The following is a 27,936-nucleotide window of genomic DNA, read 5'->3' on the forward strand; positions in this document are numbered from 1 at the left end:
ACTCGCTGAAGAAAAAAAGGTGTAAACGGGTGCTTGAGTGAGCATGTGCTGCACGTAGTGTGGGGTCTGTTGAGGGTCACGAGGTCTGACATAAAACACCTCATGAATCATGAATTTAATTACATACAGCCAATGTGAGGGGGGGAAACAGTGCCCCTCAAATCAACACACGATGTAATTACTATGTATTGACAGATAACGATTGACTCTTTGTCACTTCTCAGCGACAAGCTGCTGCCGTTCACAGACATTTTAATCTGGGCTGTGCTGTTTGACACGGCCCAGCTTCTGTTCACGTGCACTGTACAAGCATAAATTTTACTGAACAAAAAAAAGCGGAGGCAATTCTTTTACAATCCATCCATTGTCAATTAGAGATAAACAGCACCAGCAATGAAAAACAGCAAATATGACTGATGAAGGAAGAGCAGCCTCAGAACGAGCGGCGGTGCTTCTTAAAGAGACACCGTCTGTGGTGGGGCTGAAAATCTGTCTTCTTTAAATAAAGACTTAATGACTGGATTAGTGTTTTTTTTTTCTGCGGCGATAGTGCGATTGTGGGATTACAGACTGGGAGCTCAATAGATTTCCTGTCAGATGAAACCATGAAGCCAGGTGTCCCGCCGCGCTGGGAGGGCGGGAGCCGGCCATGGGACCGTACAACCCACCCGGACAGAAAGATGACATAAAAGGGCAATTCTGGCCTTAACTGATGGATGAAAAAATCTGATTTGTTTTCCCCAGATTGCTGTTATTAAACGGCTTCAGTGAATGTGAAATCATACATGGCGTCCGGGCAGCCGTGCGTCCGCTCTCCTTCGTTAAAAACATAGAAATATCTCTATTGATTATGTCTGGATGTCTTAATCAGATCAGCCAGAATATCCTGCTTTTCCTTCACAGGAAAGTACATCAAATGCTAAAATATTGATCAAAAATTTAATTGAGAATGCGTGGCTCCTTTATCAGGCAATCAGCCTCTGCTCCCATGACTTTGATACGGGCTGACATGAAAAGAAGCCGTTCAAATTTGTAATTCTGTTTTATTTAAACGACTGTGGGAAAAAAAGAGTCTGTCCCAAGGCTTTTTGGCGACACAGCAATGCGGTGATCAATAAGAGCGTGTGATGGGTTTTGCATCGATCAGGAAAATGTGGGTTGATGAAGTGGGATGGTGGGCTTGGTGGATGAAAGGGGGGGGGGGGGTGTCTTTGGGTCTCCTCTGATGGCTGCCACATTAGCCTGACCTGATAAACATGTGATCCAACTGGACTGGAGCCGTCACATTATGATTCCTGTCAGGATCATTATCAGTTTCTCACTGTATTTCCTCTGCTGGGTATGGTCAGAATGCCCCCCCACCCCACCCCCACCCCCACCCCTTCATGTGATCAGAGACCCAGCGTGGGAACTAGGTGCCATGAAAGCAGGGCAGGTTGTGGAGCAGCAGATCCATGGTGGAGAGGATGAAAGGGTAAAGAGTTTAGCTCTGTAATCTGGTTCTGAAACATTAAAGCGGCGGTAAATCGCCCTCTGTCTGCTGCCGCTTCTTCTGCGCTCTCAACTGCTTCCTCAGCCACTGCAGATGTAAACAGAGAGAATCTCCAAATAGATACTCCTCATCTGTCCATCTGTCTCTCCAGGGGGTCTGTCTGTCTGTGTTTTCCAATACAGTGTGAATGACTGGACACCAGCTGGTAAGCCCCGCCCACCTCAGCCACCCTTCCTCCTACTTGCCCGTTCACAGGACCGCCCCTTCCGACAGCAACCAATTGCTGTCGCTCCATCTGTGCCAGACCACGCCCCTTTGCACTTAAAGAACCCCCGCACCGTCAATGGAGACTCAGTCCCGTCACTGACTTCCTCAGCCCGGGCGCGCTCGCACCACTGCCGCGCTCTTTCCTCTCTTCTCTACATCTGCTCTGTCCATCATCTGCTCCTCCTAATTGCCTCGCCTCGCTGCCGTACTTCCTGTTTTCATCTCTTTCTCTGTACCCGCCGCTTCTGTCTCTCCCCACACCTTCTCCTGTGCGCTGCACCTGTGCAGGCTGGAGTTTGTCGGGCCGAAGCAGAAAGTGTTTTTGTGCTGAACAGAGAGGGAGGGGAGAGCCCAGCCGACACCTGACCAACATTTCCTGAAGAAATGTGGAGATTTAGGAACTGATCTCCTCCTCCAGTGATCCTCCGGCTCTTAATCCCTTTTTTCTTGCTACACCTGGAATGCTTAACGTGGACTGATGGATGTTTCCGAACTCTGCATTCCCGACCCTCTCTGCTACCACAACCAGTAGGTATATCTTTTTAACTTTTTTAGTTTAGGTGTGTTTTTTTTTAACCAACTGTTTTTCTGACACCTGGTTAAATCTTGTGTTTTACATCTTTTTTTCATGTTTGTGTCAAAAAGTGAGGAAGCCACATGTGAAGTTTACAAAAATTAAACAGTCATCCACGAATGGGACAGGAGGGCTCGGTGCCTCAGTGAGGCTGCAGCAGAGTCAGTGTGGGGTCCTCACCGGCGTCCACACAGCCTCCTCGCATTGGGATTTAGGGTTTAAAATCCAAGCTCGGGACAAATGAAAGCTTCCAGGATATCCAGGAGGCGTTCAGCTTGTGTGTGTTGCACCTCACTAGGGAATAAAATGAGTGTGTCTTTGTGTTTTGCAGAAATGCAGAAAAAGTTATGGCTTTAATCAAAGCTTTGGTAACATTTCCTGTGCTCCTGATTCAGATACTGAGTGGGAGACGAGGTTAATTGTAAGTGAATAAAAGTAAACACAGAGATGAGGCAGTAACCCAGAGGTAATGAAGTAAAAAAAAGCTCAGATGCAGGAGTCTTTGCTGCACTCCACACATGTCTAGAAGGGACGGTCCTCTTTTGACTGGACAAGGAGACACTTAAGCATCCTCTCAATGATAAGATGTAGATTGGAGAGATTTAACCTGATGACCTGACACTAAACAGTGTAACTCTAAGCAAATTCTGTAATATATAAGTCTGATCATGTTTTCTTTTTTTTGTTTGTTTGTTTGTTTTACAATTTCTTAATTTTATGTACAAAATTGCCCACAGTAATTTGAAAGGTTTGGATTTGTTTGTGTTTCTGAAATTTATATTGGTACATCTGATTAAATGTACCCATCGGATAATCCAAACCTCTGACATTAAGGCCAGACTGCAGTCTAACTGTCGCCCCCAAATATTTACATTAATTTTATCAGGAGTTATAAGAGTATTTTTAATGACCTTTTTATTTAGTGAATTGTTTGAAAAGTTTCGACTCCCGGCTGCACTTCCTGTGTTTCTTTTGTTAAACCGTCCTAATTGCCCTCAGCGCTTTGTTCTAAAGTGAAACAAATTATTGCATTTATATTAACACTCTTTAAAATATTATCAACACAACATTTAAAAAAAAAATTCTAATCTCTATATTAATGTGAACAAACTAGGTCTGTGTGTGCGTCTGTGTGTGCGTCTGTGTGTGCATGTGTGTGTGTGTGTGTGTATACAGACTTTATTGCTACATCTAATTATGTAGACAGTAAATGTAGCTCTGTGTGTGTGTTTGTGTGTGTGTGTGTGTGTGTGTGTGTGTGTGTGTTTAGACTCCTCTGTTGACTGATATCTTTCCCAAAACTGCACTTTTCCACTTTTAAAAGTTCCTGGGAAATTTGGACAGTTAACAAGGCAAGAGCCTGATAATCATGTCTAATTTCATAGATCTTAAATTTTCAAATAAAACTAGTTCTCCTAACATGCTTGCAAAGAGCAGAGACAGAGGACATGATTTAGAGTTTAGTTCTTCACTACCCTGAAGAACTAATCTCTAAATCTTTGGTTTTAGTGTCACATAAATCCACACTGAGTTTAATTCGTCTTCATGGAATCCTATTAATAAACCCAGGAGAAGCAACTAGCAGTCTGTTAACCCAGGAGGTGAGAGGTCCCGCCACTGTTGGTGGCCAACCCTCACGCTATCTCACCAGCGATGGCTCAACTCCAATCAGATTAGGAGTAATCTCACATTTACCCACAAGAACTGGTCACAGTTTAGCGTTTCTGCCATTAAATGAATCACTTTTACTTGTATTTCATGAGAATATATAGAAATTCTCGCAGTATATAGATTTCATTGTTGTGGTTTTTATCATGTGAGAATCTAAATTGACATCACCCGTTTATATTCTCATGGTCAAATCATTCGTATCATTAGCCCAAATTTGACGTTCTGGAATAAAACTCGAGGATATTGTTCCTTTCCTTTCTGTAATATGATAAATCCCTTTAGTCTGCTCTGACAGCTTTATTATTTTATCAGGGCTGATTTTTACATGATTGGACGGCTACATTATTCACACTTTATTCACAATTTAAATGTTATTTTCAATTTAGTCGTATAAATCACACCCAGCTGTCGTCCCCATAGGTACCTTGAAAACCAAAAAAAACATCCAAATATGCGTAAGGAGTCAAATTTACACACACACGCGCGCGCACACACACACGCACAATACGGATAAGACCAAAGAATCACACACTGACCTGGGGTCTAATTTTAGTGTTGTCATTCCCTGGAAACACCTGACTGTGTCTGTTAGGAGCGAAGCATCAACCAATCGTGCAGTAAATCTGAATTTATCACAGTACAGACCGCACTTTTCTACGGAAAAAAGAGTTACTGTCAGTTGAATTAATGGATACACGCGTAAATCTTTCCTCTTCAATAATCAGTAATGAACTATTTCAATTTAATTAGATTTTCCAGAGTTCCTTAAATGACATGGAAGGTTTTGCTCAAGTGGAAACTGCTGAGGAAGCAACTTAAAAAGGGGGCAAAAAAAAAAGGCATTGAGGTTTTCGCATTCCATAAAACAAAATATTTTATTTTACTGATTTAATTAGGAAGCTGGTTAATTGACTTTTAAGCTGTTTCATAATTCGCAGCAATATCAGTTCAAATTCTTTCACAATGTCAAAATTTGGTGCAGAGGTCAAAGAAAACTATTAAATTGTGGCACCGTGGCGTGATGGATCCCATATCTGAGGCCGTACAGTCGGTGCTGATGGGATGCCAGCAGAAATCATGAGTCCATTGATGGATGGAGCGAGCAGGTGTTGGGACAGTGCTGTGCTGTGTTCATATTGTGGGAACCAAAAAATGCCGTTTCCTTCCAACTTCTTTTTTTTTTTTTCCCTCCCCCAGAAGCATTGGGAAGCAAACCCGCCGAGTAAAAAAACAAATTTCAAAAATCTGCTGCCATTTCAGTGGCCGCTGGATAAAAGCGCTGTCCAGATCGTTGGTGGTGTGGAGCTGCGTGAGGGAGGAGAAGTAACTTCATCCCATGTCACCACCTGCTCTTAATATCAATATTAAGCCTGTGGAGGAATTTATCAGGATGTGGATGATCAGGGTTTATATGTTTCTTCTTTTTTTGCATGGATGCTGCCGCCGTTGTGTTCTGGCTGGATCCAGGCGGGGGGTTGGGGGGAGTTCTTAGAGTTGATTTCATTGATCAGATGAAATTAACACAGAGGGAGAAGAAGAAGAAGTGCATCTCATCATGAAGTGCAGGTCAGCCAGCATATTTAATTTAATGGGCCTCATCCTCGCTGCACGCGGTCCAACACCGTGAACTTAATTCCTCTTCACCGCGTTAATTTGCATTGTGTCAATTGACCAAAGCGCTTACTGTATCGGCTCCATTCCCACTTAAAATTCAGCCCATGCCCTCATACCATTAGGCAAATGCAAAGTTGTGTCATTTACACATTTGAAGAGAGGGGAAAAAAAGAAAGTGGAGTGGGGGGGGGGAGAAAAGCCAATTTGCCCTGGACAAGACTGGCTTGTGATTATCAGTGGATGTTATTACTGTGCAGAAGCAGACGTTTGAAGGTTATGTTTCTGGGCAGTAATTGAAATGCAAAATAACATTAGGATCGATGGCCATCTCTGTTTATTTATGAAATCAATATCGCAACTGTCCCTCATGAGTCCCCCTCTGATTCCCAATGACGGCTTAAGTCTCCGCTCGTTTGTTCCTTCTCCCCCACATAACCTCCTCCCTCTGTCTCCCTCCCTTTAAAAGGCAGTTAGGGGTGTGTTTGACTTTGCAGGGAGAGCAATTTCCTGGAGGTGGTGGACGCGTATGTAGATGGGGGTTGATACTGCAGGTAAGGACACATCATCCATGTGGGAAATCGGTGCAATCTCTCCTCCTCGTGGCACTGACATTGAAGAAGCTGGAGGCTCGAGCGCGCAGGTGTTTACAGAAACGCCGGAGCAGAAGCAGAGCCTGCGTTTGCACATCCGCCATGCAGGAACTTTAACAAAGTCCTGCTAAAGTAGAAAGGAATATTCCCAGCAGTGCGGAGCATCACTGTCAGGACCGGCAGCATGTGGTAAATATTCAGAGGTCCAGTTTCAGCAGAGCTTTCAACCATATCTAATGGCCTTCTTCAGCGTTTGAACTTGATCAAGTGGCCTGAATAATAACCACGGAAGAGACAATTAGGCCCACAGGAAAAAATGATTAATCATCGATTACTCATTTGACAGAAAATTAATTACTTAAAAAAATGTATGCTTAAGCAATAAAACGTTTTTGGGGGGTTTTCTTGCTAAGTAAGTGATTGATCAATTCATTTCTAATTAAATCTTAATTGCCTACAACACCCAGGTGCCCCCTTAAAGTTTTGATTTTCAGAATTCGACGCAAAGCGTACATTAAGGAATTAATGATTTTTCTGTACATTGATACGCACAACCATTGATAGTCAATAATCATGATATTCTATGTAAATTTACTTCTTTTTTTCATGATTTTACTCTCAAAAACAAAAGCCAAGTCAATCAATCGTCATGAATTTTTGACTGCATTTTGATGGGAATTTTCTTTTGTGACCTTCATTTGCGCCCGCATCACACATGTCTTGTTGTCGCTACTTAACACTTGGGCGACATGCGCTACCCCATTTTCCCACCCGCATGACCATTCATTTCCCAGACACTTTGGCGGCGGACTAACAGTGTAATCTATGTGTCAGGCAGGAAGGGGCACTCAGTTTAAAGCTGATAGAGTTTGCCCCAAACAAGGACAGCCTATCATAGAAAGATTAATGAACTAATTTCATGCATGGCTCCTTGCCTCTGTCCTTCCGTGCTTCTATGTTCCGGCTGTGTGTTCGGCGCAGTGATTTACGCTGTGTTGCGTGCTACAAGCTTAACCCAAAGCTGAACAATAATATTTCCCCGCGGTCGGGGAAATACTCCTAAAGCGCTGAATTTTTTAACCCTTCATTCAAAGCCTGAGGACAGCGTGGAAAACCGCTTTGAGTCATCGTTACACACATTTTATATTATTTATTTATGCAAGTAAAATGCTATTGAGGCTAACAAACATTACAGTCGTCTCAGAAGAGGTGGACGAATCTAGGATTTATGTAGGGAGGCAGGAAAAGTGCAACACTGCCAGCATACAAAAACACACGCACACATTTTGTCTGTGTGTCTGTGTGTATGGAGGGGGATTAAAAAAGTGTTGGTTGCTGATTCGTGCGGGTGAGATCATACGCAGTGGTGTCCAGATGTGCTGTCTGTGAAATCAAAGTGAGTGGACTGTGTATTTGCTGCTTACGGACATCAACCGTGGGACCGTTTTGGCCCTTAAGAAAGACAGCACAGAGAAGACAGATGACCTTCACATCTGTCTGAGGAGACCTGCCTGTCTCCTTCATTTTAGACCGTTTTTCTGCGCAGTGGAGCAAACGTTGGAGCAATTGTGCACATTAGCATGCGTGCGCGCCAGCGTGAGTGTGTGTGCATGCGAGAGAGTTGTTGCCAAGCAAAGCAAGGTAGGTTCAGCTTCTTTAATACTAAAATGGGAACCAAATTATCAAAGTGTATCTTTGCAAATTGGTGGCTTGGTGCCATTATTTCATGATGACAGATATGAAAGGACCCATTAGATATTTCTATTAAACCATGTGAGAAAACACCTCCCCAGCGCCACTGTGCGCTAAGTGTGGAATGAACTACTTTTTGCATATGCCACAATGTACAATTCCTCTGGGAATCCCCCCCTATCTGGCTGCAATGATGTATTAACTGTTACCATGCCGCTCTCTCCAATTCCCTCAGATGGGAGGAAATATGCCTCGCAATTGACTATAGGCGCATGCTGATTGCTAACGAGATTTAAGTTGAGCGCTGTGAATCCTATAAACCACAACGGCCTGAGAATGAAGACTAACATAATGTCTTATCGCTCCATCTCGCACTGTGTTAACAGTCCTGACTGATTAAAAATGCATAAGGAATGTCTGGGACCCGTAAGAGGAGGGTTTGTTTTTTTCATGCCTCATCTGCAACAGGAAGGAAGCAAAGGATCAATAGATCTGATCCAGGCCCAGGGGTAGAAGCTGTCTCCTCTTCCTCCCTCCACCTGCTGCCCGTTAGCAGTTAAAAGGGAGGTTTCAAGTTGTCCGAGGCTGATGACTTCATGGCTTTATATAAACCCTCTTGCAAAGAGGCAGCCGAGGGGAAAAACATTCCTAACAGTGCTGGATCTGAAAAGAGGAGCAAGAGAAGCTGTTCAGACCAGACTGCAACCTCTCCCAAACCATCACCGATGTCCACCGTAACCCAGCACCGTCCTTTGGCCAACTCACCGGGACTATTGATTGGCTCACGTATTACCCATGATCCTCCATATGCTGAGTGTAACACCTCTCTGTGTCCATTAACAGCCTTCTGGAGTTTCTTTCATTCATTTACAGCTGGCAGCAGTCCAATTGTGGGCATTGTTTGCGAGATGTATGGGGCATCTGTTGACATGGTCATTAGTTAACATTTTGCCTGGGAGGAATAAGCTACAGTAGTGTGTCACCCGGCATTCCAGCACATGCAGTAAATGGTTGCGTCTGTAACCTAATCTATCAAACTCAGATACTCCATCACGGCTGATGAATCTCTCACAGGATGATCAGGCGATGAAAGAGGAAAAACCACGCCCGCTATATCTCGGCAGAGTTTGCGGGGATAATTTTGGTGACTCTTGGAATATTGGATGCTCCTTGGCTTTTAGAGAATGAAGTAGCATCTCTAGATTTTAGACCTTTAGGACTCTGCGTGCTGATGGTGTTTGCTCATCGCTTATGAACAATATTTCTTCCATCTCGTGTGTCTTTGTGCAGGCTGCTAACCAGAATGCCCTCTGATGACCGGCATCTAACCTCCAGCTGTGGTTCATATGTCAAAACCGAGCCCTCCAGTCCTTCCTCTTCGCTCGTAGACACTGGCAGCCATCACAGTCCCAGCGGTAACTCTGACGCCAGCGGCGGCTACATCAACGGCAGCGGCAGGCACTCGCACGCACTGGACTCCCCACCCATGTTCAACCCAGGCATGCTGGGGGGCGGCACCACCTGCCTACGCCGCTACGAGGACTGCTCCGGCAGCGTGGTCGACGACTCTCCGATCAAGTGCGAGTACATGCTGAACGCCATTCCCAAGAGGCTGTGCCTAGTGTGTGGCGACATCGCCTCGGGGTACCACTATGGGGTGGCCTCCTGCGAGGCCTGCAAAGCCTTTTTCAAAAGGACAATACAAGGTATTTCCCCCCCTCATCTGAGAATAATTATAATTTCTGTAATTTCCCCAGTGATTTCAGTGTATCCTGTAATATGTGTGTTCTCTGTTAGTACAAAATCACTTTTCCCACATGTGGTAGCTTCATCAAAACATTTGTTCCGTATCTCCAGAGCCTCACGGTGATCCTTCCTGCTCTCGAGGGAGTAAAGGTGGAGATTATGAGTCTACAGCTTACATCCAGAAACTATTTGCGTGCAGATGCATAACTTTTGACTTTTCTATTAAGTAAACGTGTCATGAAGCAGGATTGTAAGGCTTTGATTCCTGTCTTTTGACAAAGGCGGTAAGAATTGAGAGTCCTCGTTGGTGCTGGAAACACACTTTACCAATGTCACATCTTTGGGTTTGTGCTTTAAGAGCCATTGTGTCTAAAGAGTGGCTTCATCTACAAGAGCGCACGATGTCAGGAAGCACTTAACAGTATCTCAGTAACAGGTGATCACAAATGCTCTGATAGTTTCATTTCACGCCTCATTTTCTGGATGTCTGGAAAAAATTTGAATTTTTTTAGTATCATCGGTAACTCACTGTTTTCCATTATTGGACTTAATAAATAAAAATAGCATGTTTCCTCCTCCAGAAGTATTGAACAATTAGGATCCAAACTAGTTCTTGCCACAACTTTAGATACAATACTATTAAAGCAAATTATTCAGCCATTTAAAGTCACGCCTGTATCCTAATCTGACCGGCAACAGTCCAGACGGTGACTGTAAATAGTGCTGCTGTGTGACTTTGAGTTGTCTTGCACAGATCCCCACTCTTCATTTTCCTCTCCCTCTCCCCTTCGTGGAGGACAGGCCCATAATGAACCTAATCTGTCCGTCATTCGTCCTGAGCCGCGGGAGCCTCAGTCAATAACAATCAGTGTTGGGTGACTGTAATTAAGAATCAGACATTTCATTGGGAGAAAGTCAGGAGACAGGGTGGGAGGTGTGGATCTGTTCTTCGCCCCCAGGCCTCTCCAGCCCACACCCAAGAGGGAGGAGATCAGGGCCAATTAGAAGCTCAGGCACGTGTCCGCGGGGCCAATAACGGAGGTACAGGAGAGGGAAGGAGATACTGAGGAGTCCTCCAAATATAAGGAAGAGGGACAGGGGACGTGGTCATCCTCTGAAAGGAGAAACCACTTTAATGGAATGGTAATCAGGAAGGGGGGTCCCGGCCTTGGTAAAGGAGGAGGACAAGGAGAGGTCCAGCCTGAGTGGAGATGAGCGCGTGGATAATAGCATGGCATAACAATATATCAAAATTTAGAGGGAAAATAAGAGAGGTTAAGGAAGGATATTAGAGTGGTTGAAATGTCCTTTGAGAAATAAAGGTGGACACAAGACCTGATTAACTAAGAGGCTATGCCGACAGTGAGCTTTTAGAGGTAGGCAATTTAAGACTATTGTAGACCCCTAATGCAACCCCTCCTCTCCCACAGTCATGAACACATACACACGGCTTATTTTTGATCCATTCAGGCATAAACCGTAAGACTATGACCTCCAAACTGATGAAAGTCCTCTAATTGCTTTCTTAAAATCAAAACAACAAATGACAGAGAAGAGGTCCAACATGTTTACTGTCATAGAAAATAAGTATGTGATCTATTTCATTTTTCAAAAGTAGGATTTAAAACTACTCAACATGGTTTTATGGACCTAAGTTACACACACCACACCACACCACACTACACGCTGTTGTTATCCCCCTGCTAACGTCGCTCAGTTACAAAGAATTAACCCGCTCCCACCAGCAGCCACTGCCAGCGCCGTGGCACGATGCCCCGAGTCTCTTGCTGTGCATGTGACCCTGCTGGCACCGCCGATGCCAAGGATCCTGACAAATGTTGGCACCTTCTCCTTGACCAACAGAGGATTTTCTGTGTGTGTTTGAGCATGTACGTGTGTGTGTGTGTGTGTGTGTTTGTTTTAGGGAAGGGGTGGCTCTGGCTGTGACACAAAACACTTGGTTTGCTGTTTTTAGCTACCATTAATACATCTGCCGTCTTGTGGGACAATGCCTTAGCGTTTAATCGAGGGATTTGGATGCCTGGTGAGGATGATTCGTCTTTGGTTTCTTTGGTCGCGTGACGTTGAAGCGGCCCGACTTTCCTGACCCAGGAAAATCTATTAACAAGAACATGGTGACCAAACTCAAACCACCATTACATGGTTAAAAAAAAAATGTAGGTAATACATCAGCATTTCTGACCTTTTTTGGACAGGAGCGATTCAATTGCACCGAGGTATTTCCTCAGTGAGCCAACAACTGCCGAGGCACACTTGAATAATACATCAAGCTTTGCTACATGATATGGGGGCTTTAGCTTGTGGGCGCTCACAGCAGCTCTGGGTCTTTACTGGAGAACATTATGCAAAGCGTTGGCTTGGCGTCCATTTCTCAGCCCCCATGTTGTTGAAGGAGGGCAGCGTTCCCATCATCCTTTAGCTGAAGAAGGATGGGCTGGAAGGGGTCGTGGCGAGCGTTCACAGGGAGGACATTCTGTATTAATGAAGCTAATTTATCTGTGAATCAAATTGGGGGTGGGACTCAAGGGCGGGAGGTGCTTCTTCTACGTCCCATCAAAATGTCACTAAACCCTCCTCTCCTTTGGGAGTAGGGTCACCTTGGGACAGGGCGCGCACGTGTGTGCGTACATGTAAACACAGATATTTGCTCTCATACTGTCTCTCTGCGTCATTCTGCTCACCGGTTTTGTGTTTGTCTCACGGCAGGAAATATTGAGTACAGCTGCCCGGCCACCAACGAGTGTGAGATCACCAAACGGAGACGCAAGTCGTGCCAGGCGTGTCGCTTCATGAAATGCCTCAAAGTCGGCATGTTGAAAGAAGGTCAGAATCGATTTTATTCTGTTTTATTGTCGAACAAGAAGTTTTTTGTTCTTTTCTTCCACACAAAATTTGGGTTTTGAATAAAATAAGGACCAAAGTTTAGATCGGAACAGTTTTAACATTACAGTATGTATTATAATTAATAACAGGACAGCCATAAACTGGGCTTTAATGTACCATATTATAGAATACACATAGAAGAGCCGCTCAAATGTTACTGGTGTTATTGTATCCACTGGTAATCAGATATTAGAATCACTCACAGCCATGGGGAAACACCGAAAATGTCACCCACATGTCCTCACTGCCCATCACTGAGGCGGCTGAATAAAGCTGCTCAACGCTCCGAGGAGTGTAACAGTACTCTTGGAAAAGCACAGGCCGTTCCCTAAAGGTTTCCATGTCCCCCGGGGCTCTGGGTGTCTCTCCGGCTCTCTCCCTTCCCCACTCTCTCCTGGCGTATTGATCAGCTAAATGGTTTCCGAACATCCCACCTCGCTTCCTGCACGTGTTGTTTCTCCTCCAGTGGGAGTACAGGGGGAGAATCTAGCCAATAGATTTTCCTTTTTGCCCCCTTTGTTTGAAGAGAAGAGGTTTTAATGTTGCATTACACATTATAACATAGCATATAGTCCTGGCCGGGAACTTTCCCATCTATTTTGTATGAATGGATTTTTATGCAACCACACTTAAAAAAAAATGTAAAAATGCCATAGTTATTTCTATGTCTATAGACAAATAGCAAGAACAGATTTTAAAGGTATTAAGGAGGACAATAATAAAGGAGGCAGGGGTTGGGGCTGTAGGTTTGTCTTGATTTTGTATGAGGAGCAGACCATTGGATCAGACATTAAACATCCCTCAGAGTTAGGCTGAGGAATACGGCGGCAGCACAAGTCTGCTGAAATCCCTGACAAAGGAAGCGATAATAAAATTAGAGGCGACACAAAACTCCACTCTAATTTCAAAGACGAATTAGAGCAGGTTGGGTTCTGTGCCCGCACTGACGGATATAGGCAAACGTTATAGGGAGTCTTTCACCAGCTTGTTAATGACTCCTCTCGGAGACACAACAGGCGCTCGTTTCCAAAAATAAAGATGTGGTCACTCAGTTTTGTCGTGTTCTGCCAGCGTGGAGCCCAGGAGAAGCCAGCAGCAGTTGAGAGTGTCACCTGGTCTACCTCTACTAATAGTTTCACTACAGAGTGACGTGGCTGTGCACGCGTATGATGGCCCGTCATTACCATGTGTTGTCATTACCATATTGTTTCTACAGACACACATTACCTAATCCCAAATGTAGATCATTTTAGTTGAGGTGTAGAATTATTGTTTAATTAAAACCTGAAATCTATGAGGCTTTTCCGAGATCCATGGACTGGACCTGGTTATTTAGAATGCAAACATTGATAGAAGTGAGAGGAGTGAGCTTCACCCTTTAACTTTTTGGAAAAAATACGGTTATACAACCAGCTTCCTTCCTGAGCCGTCCTGCCCCAAGTAGAGCGCCTGTAAGAGCCGCGTGGAAAGAAGCAGCAGGTGGTCGTTTGAGGAAACCAGCCACCCTCGCTGACCCCTTAAATTTGCAGCTCAGGTTAATAAAAGGTCACCGATTCAGTGGAAAAACTCCAACGTAATTGCGGTTCGTGGAAGATATGGTGTCACTCTGGCCAGAAGTCTGCTGCCCGCAGCTCATCGGAGTCCCAATAACATTCCAGCATTGTGTTAAATGCTGCAGGAATCTTGTGGAATTAATTGATTTGAGTAGCTCTTGTTTTATTTAGCATGTAATAATAAGGTTTTAACATGTTTATTTGATCTATTATTAATTGTTATGTTAGAAAATTAGCGTGTTTAAGCCATCCATCACCTAACAATATTATTAAAATCACAGCCGTGTTAGCGCGCTGTTTGTGTGGTGTTATTCTTTGCTTGTGGGGATTTTCTGAGGCTGCTGTAATGTGGTGATGCGCACGTTGCCAGACTATTTTGGCCACGTTCAGTGCTGTCTAGCCCTTGCCTGACCACAGATAGTGATCTGCAGACTCTTCTGGGCAAAGGCAGCTACTGGGGTAACGTTACAGCCTGAGTTTCCCTCTGTCCACATACACAAAAGATTAGTAAAGCCATATCTAATATCACAAACCATCGCCGCCCCTTTCAATCAATAGGCACAGATCTGAAACCAGACTATAAGCTTAGATTACATGATCAAAATAGAGATATACCGCAACTTCTCTAATGGATGGCTTTCTTCTTGGAGAAGAGCATGGTGGGCACACGCTTTGATTGCTTTCTGGGCGTCAAATTTAGCAGGCGGGCTGCAGCTGAGAGCGGCCACCCAGGGCCTCCATGTTGGCCCGTCCTCACTGTCTGGCAGGTGATGCATCAGGCGCAGAGGCTCACACGTGTTCTCATCAAGGAGGGGATTTAGCAAAGTACTGACCTCTTTATAACCCACCATATACACACATTCCTGTAGACACATGCTAAATGTACGGTATAGCACCCCTGACATGGTGTCGGAGTTAGCGGCGGGTGTTCCCCGCTGGTATCCCTCCCTGTGCCTTAGTCTCGGTCACTCTCGCCAATAACACAGCTCCTTCTGACCACCCACATCGCCAAAGCACTGGGTGTCCTTAATTAACCCTCTCACCTCCAGCTGGACAGATGTTTTTATTGATAACCACCCTTCTGGTTCAGAGGAAGCTTATTCAACAAGATAAAGGGAGACCTGCCAGTATTTGTCATGATCCTCCAAATGTCCCATTCAAATCTTCCTTTACCTCCTATTTTTTTTGTGCTGCTCACCCACTGCAAAGAAAAAAAATTGCAGCCTGATGTGTGAAACACTTGCAGATTTGGGTCTCAGAAGAAGCCCTGGACGGTCTGAGCGAGCAGCGTAGAAGGGGGGCATGTTTTACCCCTCTGATTTTTCCCAGCTAAAAGAGGGAGCTCCTAATCTCCCTTTGGCAGCGTTCGCCTGCCGGCCAATTCTGACACATTCTCGACAAAGAAGCCCCTCTGACAGGTGAGGGGCTCAAAATAGTTACGAGATACACACGTGTTCATATACTTATCATGTGTTTTTACATCATCATGTTATAAAATGTGCATAATTATTGCAATAAATGTACGAGCACGAATGCCTCTGTGTTGGAAGCACTGTTATTTATTGATGTAATTTTTAATAAAGCACATTAATGGAGGAAACAAAAAGAATAATAAATACGTGTTCATGCGGCAAACATCGTGTAAAAGGAACCCACCCCCACTTCAGTCAGGAATGGGCTTTAAGGTCGCCTGAATCAATAAGGATATCTGACGTGAAAGGGGTCAGGTGGCCGTAAAGATCGCCACTATGCAAACACACCTCATCGTCTTCCCGTGCATCTGTCCACGCACAAAGCCGCTGCCTTTGTGTCAGTCTGCTTCGGTCAGTCAGCACCGCGCGATCTTACCGAGCTCAAAACATCCAGGGCACACGCCTCCCATTCACCGTGCTCTTTTACCCCATTACCCCATCGCGGGCAGCCGCGTTTTGCCCGCTGCACTTTACAAACTGCCAGCCACCATAAAAAATGGATCCGCTTTTAACATGATCTCCTTGCATGTCACAACCTTTCACACTACCTAAGTTCAAGCACGATTGCCTTGAAGATCAGAGGCCGCTGTGGTTTTTGGGGGGCTGAGGTGTGGAATGTGGTCCTGACGATGAATCTCTCCCCCCCCCCCCCTTCCCCCTCTACAAGGGAACTCATCCAGCTCCAGCTGTCTTGTTGTGGTCAGATTCTCAGCACTGCGCCGTATCACATGGGGAAGAGTTAATCCCGCACTGGTTGGATCAGGGATTGGCTGGGGCGAGCGGGGTTGTCAGTGGGGAGAGGAGAAAAATGAGAAGTTGCCGTGACCCGGTGCGTGCTGCCCAAAACAGCAGCCTGTTCTGCCTCATTCCCTAAATCTCCCATTCTTCAACGCTACCCGACCTCCCCCCTCGTCCACCCCCGGCTTTTTGTCTCCGAACTGTAAACTGAATCTAGTTAACGCGGAGCGCTTAATTCTTGTCAGCGTCTGTTAATTAGGAGCCAGTTGGACGTTCCACTTCAAATAGCCCCCGCAGATCTTGGAATTCCACCTCCGGCTGTTTGGTCACTTGTCGCCTGTTGCTGCCCACGTGACCCCACACGCACAGAAAAAGTGAAATATATGCGTGTGATTGTGTGTGTGTGCACGTGAGAGGGTGCTTCTAGTTGCCGATTCACTCTCAGTTCGTCCGATGAGTCTGTGGAACGCTGAGGAAAAACAGGGAAAACCTGCCTGATATGTTTTTGCAGCAAACCAGCCAATTGTTGGGGGCTTGTGTATATTTATTCAGCCTATGTGAGCCATTGCAGAGAGAAGCCACTGAATTAATTTAATATCTGGAGTACGTGCACGCAGCTTGTTGAAGAGCAATTTATAATTCTGAATTTACCTTAACAAAGAATAATGATATGAAGAAGTACTGAAGCTCCATCTATCACAAACCAACTTCCTGGCTGCCTAACTGACTAATTAAAACTGCATCCACATGTGTTCAAAGAACAAGAAGTCTATTTGCAAGCCTTATTGATTACTTTAAGGCGTACAAATGGAAAGCCGTGTTAGGAGAGGGGATCTCGATTTAGCTTCAATCTGCCAGGCATAAAATGATCTCACTGTGTTTGCTGGGAAGAATGAGCTCCCTCTGGGCATGCTGGGTAATTAGGTTAGTGGATAGTCGGTGTCAGGAAATTGAAAGACCATCCTAATCGGATTCTTTTGTTTCCAGGGGAATCAAAGGAATTTATACGAGTCACCGAGAAATCTCGCACGACTCCATTCCACTTGACCATGTAAAATCTGTTTGCTCTCGCTCTCGGTGCTCAAACAGCTTTCAATACCGGAGCGTAAATCCTGCACAGCGGGCAGATCAGATGCGAGCCGCGTCCTCTGGGAGGGCTTTGGAGATAATCCCGCATGTGTCTGATTGTATGATAAGTAGTTACTCAGTTTTCAAGAATGTCACTGGAAAAAGGTTTCATAAATATAGAAATGTCCCTAAATCTTGAATACAGTGGGGGTTTTTTTTGTCCTGCAGGTGTACGTCTGGACCGGGTGAGGGGGGGCCGGCAGAAGTACAAACGGAGGCTGGACAGTGAAAACGGCGCTTACCTCGGCCTCACCATCCCACCTCCAGCCAAAAAGCCACGTGAGTGACAGCTGAACATATCCCACTTCCCAATATTCCCTCCTGTTTCCCCCTTTTTATCTGTTTGTCCTTTCCTGCTTCCAGTGACGAAGATCGTGTCACATCTGCTGGTCGTGGAGCCGGAGAAGATCTACGCCATGCCCGACCCCACCATGCCCGACGGGGACATCAAGGCTCTGACCACGCTGTGCGATTTGGCTGACCGTGAGCTGGTGGTCATCATCGGCTGGGCGAAACATATCCCAGGTAAAATTAATTACACTGAAACTCTCCGCATGCCCTTTAGACAGTATTAAAATAATTTAAGTAATTTCAAGATATTTTGTCTGACAATTACCAGTGATTTAGCTGAACCTAATACTTGAAATTTCTCTGGCCTTCTTGCACACATTCAGTTACCATTAACCCTCCCCCCCCCGATCATATTTTAATTTACTGAAACAAACTAGACAACCAAAGCAGCTCACAGACTGTTGCACATGCATAAACACTCCTCCCTCTTCCACAGACACACACAAACACACACACACAGGATAATTAACATCTGCTACTCATCTGCACCTAAGGGAGAAGCCAGTCCCATATTCTAAAATCTAATCAATAAAGAGCAGCTGAAACCTTTGATTTGACTGGGTAGGATGGGAGCATTTGCACGCGCATGTGTGTGTGTGTGTGTGTTGGGGGTGGGGTAGGGTGGGTCGGCCCCTGTGTCAATGTATTCCATTTCAATCCTAGACTTAAAAAAACCCACAATCCTCTTACTTACTCAGAGCCACTACACAGGACCGAAATTGATTTATTTGGGAAATACTGATGGGTTTCCCTGCTGCTTGTTAGCGAATGCTTAAATAAGTCTTGTTAGGCAAATGTGGTGAGATCTTTGTTGTCTTCATCAGCAGGAGCACGCACGTTGGATGGCCGTGCGTTACGAAAGAGAGCAGTGCAATAGGACGTGGGCACTCTTAACATGTTCATAAGCAAAGAGGTTTTACAAATTTGGGACCATCTGGAAGTCTTGATATTGATTGATAGAGCCGGCCAGATGCTTGTACTCCATGTTTATCGTTTAATGTTAGACACGCCGGCACAAAAATGTCAAAATTCATAAACACTCTACACCTTTCGTTTGTAACTATTGATCCTTCTATATCCAGAGCTGACAGAGTTATTAAAGGGACATGTGACACTCTGGGGACATTTTACCCAGGGCCCGCGGGTCAGGGTGTCACCAAGTAACGATTAAGACAAAAAGGGTCCCTCCACTCTCACAGTCCACTCCCACCATTACACTCATAGCCCACTGAGCAAATGGCTTTAACGATGAGGTAATAAGAGTCATTACTGCAAATCGTCCCATTAATGTAAGAGTCCTTCACCACCCAAATTGGGAGCCCTGGGAGGAAACATGTAACACTGAACTGGTTTTCTGTTACACATTTTTAAAGATAAGAATGTTCTTGGAGCGGTGAGCGGGATGACTTACCCGCACCAGCTTTGTTCGTTCAAACATCAAAGTTGGTTTTAACGTTAAAGTGCCCTGGAGAGCTGAGCTGACCCCCTGGGGCCGAAGCGGCGGTGCGGTGAGAGGCCAGAGGTGGAGACGTCTCCATCCAGCTGCTCACACAGATGGGAGTGAACTGGAGGCAGCAGCATTCGGGCCTTCCACTCTGAAATGTTCACACAGCTTTGCGCTTTCTTCTTCTCTTGTTCTCACTCACAATCACATCTTTCAGGCTGCCTGATTCTCCTGTTCCCCTGGTTCCCCCCACCCCACCTCCACATCCTTCTCCTCCTCCTCCTATAGGACTCTCTAGTCTCATTATTACCTCTGTCTTTTTATTAGGCCCATTAGGGCTCTTAGGAGGCCTGTAATGATACTAAATGAATAGAGAGTGAACTGCTGTCTGTTTTAGACCGAGCTCTCGACGACAGCTTCAAGCTTCACTGCAAACCACTCGGTCTCTTCATTGTTCTGGATAAAGAACAATCGCTTATCTGATCTGTGTCTGTACTGTAGTTTCCACAGTGTGTTTCACCCCCTGCAAACAACCATTAACACCATAATATTCAACGTCACATTTAGCAAAACAGGGTCAAATTGTATCGATATTAACCAAGAATTTCATTATAAATGTAATAGTTTTGGAATATATAAGTTAATATTCCTTTCTTACAAAATAAATGCTCGCTTGAACATGGATACATTTTTAAATATTTACATACAGATTATCTTGATTTCTCGGCAGACCCTCCAAACCTTTCTTAACTCATCACGTTCAAGAGGTGTATTATGACCTTTGACCTCTAGAATCAATCCACTTACCAGTATATATTTTTTCTAATCCCTCAATTTCTGATAATTAATACACTAACAAGCAAGGATAACATGGAAACTACACACTGATCATGCCTGATGTGCAAAATTTGAAGAAAATCTGAAAACATAATAGGGACAGGATGTACATTCTTGTATAAAAACAGGAAATGGGTGGGAAATTAAGCAATGTAACTTTTCCAGCTCATACCCAGCTTGGCTATAAGCCTGTGAATTTTAAAGTGCCTTTTTGAATTATTTCTTTTTCCTATAGAGCTGTGGGAACCTTCGATTTTTCATGTCTCTTTTCACATATTTATCTTTCTCTTCTGTCGTCACAGGGAGAGAAAAATATAGCGGAGAACATTCCTTAGGGCGCTCAATATTATGTCATGTTTGGTCAGAAGATAGTAAATCACAGTGATGTATTGATATTTAATCAGGGAGAATCACCCTCCACAGTGATTCTTGACTCACCTGAACCTCCTGGATGTGGAAGTGCCAGAAAAATATTGGAAATGAGGCAAAAGGGACGGCTGATGCTTCCAAGCTGAACGGAATCTGGTTTATTATTTGTTTGTTGATGATTACACACCCGTTCATCTGACGCATCATGGCAATGTTCCTGTTGCAGTAACTGTGTGTTAGACCCCCTCACACACCGAGTCGCTCCACCCCCCTCTAAACGTGTACCGGATGTCCTCCATCAGCCGTCTGTTTGTCAGATCTGAAGCTTTGATCGATTCCTCTTTCGCATTTGGTGGACTGATTACAATCTACTAATCAATGACATCCCCAGCACTCTTCCTCTCCCATTTTCTCTCTTTGCTTGATAAAAACCATCAGGAGGCCCTTTCCTAAGACAACCTGCCCTGTTCCCGTTCGTGGTGGGTTCAGGGCCCAGGCAAGTCCTGCGGTCACCTTCCATTTAGGCGCCTTCACGTGCTCCACAGTTTGATGAGTGTGTGTAATTCTCTCTAATTCTCTATACTAATGCCATTTTTCTCCAGATAACAGCCTTGTTTACCCCTATATATTACAAATAGAATGTCCCAATATATATGTATATTTTTCATATATATCCTTATATGGTTACAAGCGAGGTAACATGACCCTAAAATGAGCAGGAGTAATCTGATAACTGTAATCAGTTTATATGGACTTTAGAAATGTCCACATATCGCAACTCAAGAAATCTTCCTTCAACCTGGAGGGAGACCTTAATATTTACTTAAATATGTTACTGCTAAGTGAGCAAAAATGACTTTGCTCCATTTGTGGACTTATCTCGACCAAACAAAAACAATAATGCTGTGGTCCACTGCCCAGTTCATTAAACATACATTGATACTTTTTTTACATGCGTTGGTATTTTGGGTTTTTCTCCCTGGTTTTCAGGGAGGTGTTTGGGTTTACGGGTGGATTTGTCCTCACTAAGCGCCGTCTCATGTGCTTATGTAGTGAGCAGCAGAGGTGCTGACTGCTGGCAGGCGAAAGCCGTCCCGGATCGTGTTTCAAAGGCTTTTACACTTGACTGATTTATATTCTTCTTTAAGCTTCCATGGGCGAGCATCGGCCGCCGTTTCAAGTCAGACTTGAGCCGGGATTACGCAGCGTTATATACAGTACACAGCCCATAAAACATAAGGACAGCTTGAGACAGCCAATTACAGCTCCCCGGGGTTAATGGGTCGGTCTCAACATTTGTCACGTGGCTGTAAACAAAAACCTCCACAGGAAAAATGAAAGGAATCCTCATTTTCTGCAGGGTTTTCCACTCTTTCACTGGCCGACCAGATGAGCTTGCTGCAGAGCGCCTGGATGGAGATCCTGGTGCTGAGCATCGTCTTCCGCTCGCTGCCCTGCGAGGAGGAGATCGTGTACGCGGAGGACTACGTGGTGGACGAGGAGCATGCCAGGATCTCGGGCTTGCTGGACCTGCATGTGGCCATCCTGCCCCTGGTGAGGCGCTACAAGAAGCTGCGCATGGAGAAGGAGGAGTTTGTGTCACTCAAAGCCATCGCCCTCGCCAACTCAGGTAGCGACATGCTCCAGCCGCGCTGTGGTTGCAGGATCACAAATGCTTTTATTTTTAGTTCTTTTCTCATTTCGAAATAAGAGCATAAGATTAAGATTCCGCCTTTGAAACCGGGTACATTTTTTCAAATGTATAGCGTCATGAGGGTGACAGGAAGGTAGGCCTCTATGGTAATCTTAAACGAATCTAAACTGTTGGCATTTAATTAAAGCAAACAAAGAAATTACACCCAAAAATATCAGCCGCTTGTGTTTATCTGGCGAGCCGATCACTTCCACGGTGAAGGATACCTGATAAGAGGGGACAAAAAGGTCACAGGCACGATTGTTTAATTTAAAGCCAACCCTGTGTGTAAGAGCGTGCGTGCGTCTATAGTTTAATTTGCGTGTGTGTGTGTGTGTGTGTGTGTGTCACATCGCGCTCTCATTCTCTCCATCTCCATAACAGTAGCTGCCAGAGCGCCACAGCCGAGGGAGATATATTTAGCATTTCATTAGGAAAACAGGGGCTGTCAATAAAATGTGTTAAGTGGAGTGGAATGAGCGTTGGGGAGCGACGGGCCTCGTTTGTTCCAATGTGAAGATGCTGTGGCCGTATCGACAGTTTGCTTTTCATGAGGCCGGGCCTGTCCCCTACTAATCAATGCCTGTTAGGAGTCTTTTCTCCTGCCTGCCTGGAAAAAATGAAAAATGCTGAGCCCAGAGGTTTAGTCTTCTGATGACAAACTGTCTGTGAGAGTAGAGAAGGGAGGGAGTGTGTGTGTGTGTGTGTGTGTGTGTGTGTGTGTGTGTGTGTGCGGGAGTGTGTGTGGGCAGGAGGGGAGGGGCAGGGGTTGATGGAAAGACTGGGATGTATAAAGGTAAAAGAGAAGTGTGAGAGAGGAAGGCAGAGGTCGAGAGGGAAGCTCGCGGAGGGCGTGGGGGCAGCCTCGGCTCGTTTGAACACGGTCTCGCAGAGCTCCGGGCTCCAGGGGTCCTGGTGGGTGTGACAGCTGTGGAAATTCATAGCCATTGATTTTGTAATTAGCGGAGTATTGACGGGATCGACGCCAGGCTGCTGACGGATTACACGGAAATTGTTTCTTCAAAGTTAGTTTTGCATTCCGCCCCTAAACTCCTCCAACACACACACACACACACACACACACACACACACACACACACACACACACACACTCACTCACATAGGGATAATTGCCATCCTCAGTGCTTTAAACCAAATATTCTGAGTATTGCCGTAACCAGAACGTGGATCATCAGAATATTCTCTGTGACACACATTTAAAACCAGCCTCCCCCGCCGCCTCTCATCACTTGACACAAACACATGCTCGGCCGGCCAAACCCGGATCAGCTCAGCATTAACATGAAGGTTTCAAATGAAGAGCGCTGGAACACATGTGCGGTCCACATAGCCTAGTTAATTTCCCAAGATAGAAACGCAATTTACACAGAAGGCGACTGGTAAAAGAGACTTAATCAGTCAGTTAGGAACATAATTAGCCTTGTACTTTTCCTTTTTTCTGCCTCATTTACATATGTGTACACGGGCTTACTTTGCCTGACAACTTTCATGACGCATAGCGGAGCTGATCTAATTCACTGGCGCTTCAATCAGCAGCTGCATTTCAGCTCTGGCAGAGCGCGGCCGGGACGAGGCGAGCCCCATCTCATTCCGTTAGATACACCGAGCCGAACGCTTCAATCCAATTAGAACGCGGAATTGAATCCACATTTGTGTGGTGCACGATTTTATCTGTCGGTTAATGAATTGTGGATATGATGCGTCCGCAGATGAGATCTGACACTGCATGACTGTGCAGTGAAATTGGCTAAAAACAAACCGCCGCTCGTCCGTTCAGGCCGGCGCCGGCGGCTCGTCCTGTGCAGGACGCTGTGTGCTTTTGTTTGGTTTGGTTTTCTAGACTTGCACGCAGAGAGTTTTAATAAGTCTCAACTGGTTTTATTTTAGAGTCCATACATAAGGGGGCCAACTGCTCTTTCTTATGGAAATGAAGGCCATCTGCCGCCATCATTCAGCTGAGCTATATTCTGGTAATGCAGCCATCTGAATTCATTAGGGGGGGGGGGGTACTAGGTCTGTGATACCAAAAGAAATGAATCCTTTTTTTTCCCCTGCCATATATTTATACAGTACCTGGTTCTTTTCCTCCCTAGAGTCCCGGCATGTATAGGCATTTATTAAAGGAGCGCCATTAACCATTAAGAGGAGAAAACCTCTCTCCAAAATTACACGTGGCTGCAGCCGCTGCAGATCTGCATTTAAAAATGTTCGAATGAATCGATTGTGAGGGTTTGAAAATATAAGTAACTCCTTCCATCCTCCTGTCTTTTGCTCCTTGCTCCAGACTCCATGCACATAGAGAACATCGAGGCCGTCCAAAGGCTCCAGGATTCCCTCCACGAGGCTCTGCAGGACTTTGAGGGCTCCCAGCATCCGGAGGACCCTCGGCGGGCAGGCAAGCTGCTAATGACCCTGCCTCTGCTCCGGCAGACCGCCACCAAGGCCGTGCAGCACTTTTATGGCATCAAGATGCAGGGCAAAATTCCCATGCACAAACTATTCCTCGAGATGCTGGAGGCCAAGGCTTGACACTTCTGGCCAGATGTTTGACAGACATCAATCAGCCAGTGGGAGGCTGTGGATGAAGCTGGTGTGCCAACTGACTGCAGAAGGATGAAGCTGGGACTCCTGGGTCATTTTAACACTTTTAAATGTTAAAAAATGTCAAAAAAAGGGACTTGAGGTGCTTTTAAAAAGGGTGAATATCAACCTGATGGGATCACACTAATGTATATAAAGATGTTGTGTACAGAAATCAGGCGGTCTTGTTATAACACAGACCTGTTGTTCTATATCACCTGGAGCTTCTGTGAATTTGTTTCTTATCTTATTTTCATCTCAAACTGCAAGCGTGTTAATATAAATGTCCTAAAGAGCCGTACGGCTGCGTAGCCACAAGTGTTTCCGTTCCTTTCGTATTTTTTAATCCCAGCTGTTGAAGCAATAGTCTCTAACTGGTCTACATATATAAGTGTACTGTATATTGTGTCAAATTGCACTGGGCTGGGGGACAAACTGTTAGACGTATCCCTCCGCGGTTTCACTTTACCTGGTTATGAATTGACCTCGTAGCAGCCTCCATCAGCGGTTTTAGTCAGCGTGGTGCTCACAGAAGGACAACAGCTGGCCAGTGATCACGGCTCACAAAGGTTTTGCACTAAGCATCTATGAATAACTTGGCAATAATTGCGTTCAGCTCCGGTGGGTAAAAACTAACCCCCCTACCCTCCTCCTCATTCTTCACAGCGGCAACTAAGAGAACTGTGAAAACCAGGCTTTATTCTGATCCTGAACCTCTGATAAAGAAGGTAAACGATCACCTATACAACCTGCTGCAGTCGAATCAGCGCTGACTTTAACGCTAACTCGCTGAGTTCGGGTGCTTCTGTCATGGATGCATTAGGTTGTACAGGTGTATTTTCTTCCCTTGTGTTTTTGTTTCTTATGTCCTATTTATATTTCTCCTCCTTCATCTGTGTGAACTAAACTTCAGATCGCTGAATATATAACAGATTTCCACGCAGCTAGCGTAGCAGAAGGTTCAACGCCCGCGATCCCTCTGACTGAAAAGCAACGCACTTTTCTAACACATGGGTTTGAAGCCCTTAATTATAGAACTGCAGATGGCAGCTAGAGCAGGTATTTGCTTTTCAGCGTATTAGAACTCCTATTCTAAACTTGCCACCAAATCACCACGCAGCCTGTATATTAGTGGATCTTTAAATATTAGCGTGATGACACGCGAAGCTATCTCCTCGCACTCCAGATGTGGTCGACATTTGTAGTTTAGAACCGGCCGTAAACCAGTAGCCAAATGATTCAAAGAGAGTGCCATCAGAACATTCTGAATACTGTTATAATAATCAGCTTCTCTTAGCGAGACAGACTCTGAAAACAGCCGCGTCAAGTGCCATTAGCCTCTGCCCGAGCGGGAAGAAAACATCACGCTGCGCTTGAAAAGATCCCCACAGGAACAGAAGTTATTGATACTCCGTAATGTGATGCGTGGATAATTATAGAACCTATATGGCAGAGAATACAATTCCCATGATGCACTTCTGTAGACCAGGAAATCTATCCCGGGCTGAAGTGAGGGATATGGGGCCTCTGCATTAGCAAACCAAAGCCGAGCACCTGCAGACAGCGCTGTTTACATGTGATCTGGGTTTGAACGGACCTCTAACCATAGGAGAGAGCTTCCATCACTTCCTCCTGGGACCTCCTCTGTTCACTTTGAAGACACGCAGGTTCTCCGACTTTCCCCCTTCTCTTCAAATTAATATTTAAAAAAAAAAGAAATTGTAATTTATTTTCAGACTTCTAAAACTGTTCTGCTGCATCTAATTAATTCTAATTGTCTTCCACTCCGAAATTCTCAATAGAAATGGAGCAATTAAATTCCTGCTCGGCTCCACCTCGGGGACAGGAGGCGCCTTTTTCCGAAAACTCTACAAAGGCGGTTTCACGGGCACGTGTAATAGTGTCGTACCAGAGTGATCACTGGGCTATGCAAGGCAGATGTGGCCACCTATGGTCCTCATGTGGCATTTGACTGTCATGTAGTCGTGCTTTGTTTACAATGGGGACGTCCTGTACAGTCTAAATGTATTGTGCATACTTCACTGTACTACACTGTAGCTGCTGTGCACTCCCGCGAGTGTGACCGTTTGTTTAAGTTTGATAAATTCCTCGTGTCGGAAACCCACCTGAGTAGCTGCGTCTCAGTGAGGATAAGCCCTCGCGAGGGCTTTCAGTTGGGGGTTTTCTTCCACGTCTTGGTGTTTGCGTGTCTCTCACTGCTCGGTGGCGAAGCAAAGCGGCGCAGAACCTATACCTCAGTTCACATTTGAAAATTACACAGGGTTTGGAAACGGGCCATGGGCGCCTCCTGGGAATCAGTGGCACAGAAATAAAGTGACATCACTGACTGGGTATTAAAAAAAAAATGTAGATGAACCTGCTGCGATTGGGGAGCACATCCCTCGGAGGAGAGAGCTGCTTATTCGCTGCTCCATTTGTGGACTTATCTCCGTGCACTCCGAGATGACGAGATTTACATAAAACACGGAGGAACCTCCCCGGCTGTTGTGGTCCGCGGCGTGCGGAAGGACCCTGCCGGGCACGCGTGGCGTCGGAGTGATTACCCAGAAGGTTCGCTCCCTTTAAAAACAATATGTTTGCAATTGTGATATAGGAACGGAGTTAAAAGGGAGCTTTGGTTCGTTTTAATTATAAACATGCCCCATTGCTTGAGATAAAGGACAGGGTCACACACACACACACACACACACACAGGGGAAAATATGGGAGTGCTGGAATTTAGAAGCCAAGTTCAGACCCAGTTTTGGTGAATTGGGCAGGTGTTGTGTGGCAGTTTCATGTGTTTTCTTTGTTGTTATTGCCTCATGTAGTCGTGTAAATATAAATGCTTTTTTTTTGTTTTTTCGGGTGACTCCTAACAGTGCACTGAATGTACAGTGACAATAAAATCACATGGTTTATGTAAAGACTTTGAAGGATTTCATTAAGTACCTATCGGATCGTTCCAACATGCACTTTTATGCACATTGTTTTGGCGACGCTACCTTCATAACCGGAAATATACATCCAGACAGAGAGAGAGATCATTTAATAAATTAAATATTGGCGGCATTGACTGTAGATGTTCCTCCTTAATTATAAGACATTTAATCCTCAATAGGTGTAACTACTTTTTTATTGAAACACTTATATTTTCTTCCACAATGTGAACCGTCAAATATAATTCTATTACTGAAATG

General features: G+C 45.1%; 1 protein-coding gene across 1 annotated transcript; it reads left to right on the forward strand.

The window, feature by feature from the left end:
- Positions 1-1,807: 1,807 nt before the first annotated feature.
- On the forward strand, positions 1,808-27,659 carry LOC101067486 (steroid hormone receptor ERR2-like). The gene is made up of 7 exons (XM_011612057.2): positions 1,808-2,287; positions 9,191-9,606; positions 12,374-12,490; positions 17,610-17,720; positions 17,805-17,966; positions 21,803-22,072; positions 24,441-27,659. The coding sequence occupies exons 1-7, from the start codon at positions 2,238-2,240 to the stop codon at positions 24,683-24,685; spliced, it is 1,371 nt and encodes a 456-aa protein (XP_011610359.1). The 5' UTR covers positions 1,808-2,237; the 3' UTR covers positions 24,686-27,659.
- The last annotated feature ends 277 nt before the right edge of the window (positions 27,660-27,936 follow it).

The sequence above is a fragment of the Takifugu rubripes genome, chromosome 16 (genome assembly GCF_901000725.2).
Source record: "Takifugu rubripes chromosome 16, fTakRub1.2, whole genome shotgun sequence".
Taxonomy (NCBI): Eukaryota; Metazoa; Chordata; class Actinopteri; order Tetraodontiformes; family Tetraodontidae; genus Takifugu; species Takifugu rubripes.

Coding starts and splice junctions, on each gene's coding strand:
- LOC101067486 (XM_011612057.2), top strand. CDS start 2,238: ATGGATGTTTCCGAACTCTGCATTCCCGACCCTCTCTGCTACCACAAC. Junction 17,967..21,802: donor CTGGGCGAAACATATCCCAG/GTAAAATTAATT, acceptor CATTTTCTGCAG/GGTTTTCCACTCTTTCACTG. Junction 22,073..24,440: donor CATCGCCCTCGCCAACTCAG/GTAGCGACATGC, acceptor TCCTTGCTCCAG/ACTCCATGCACATAGAGAAC.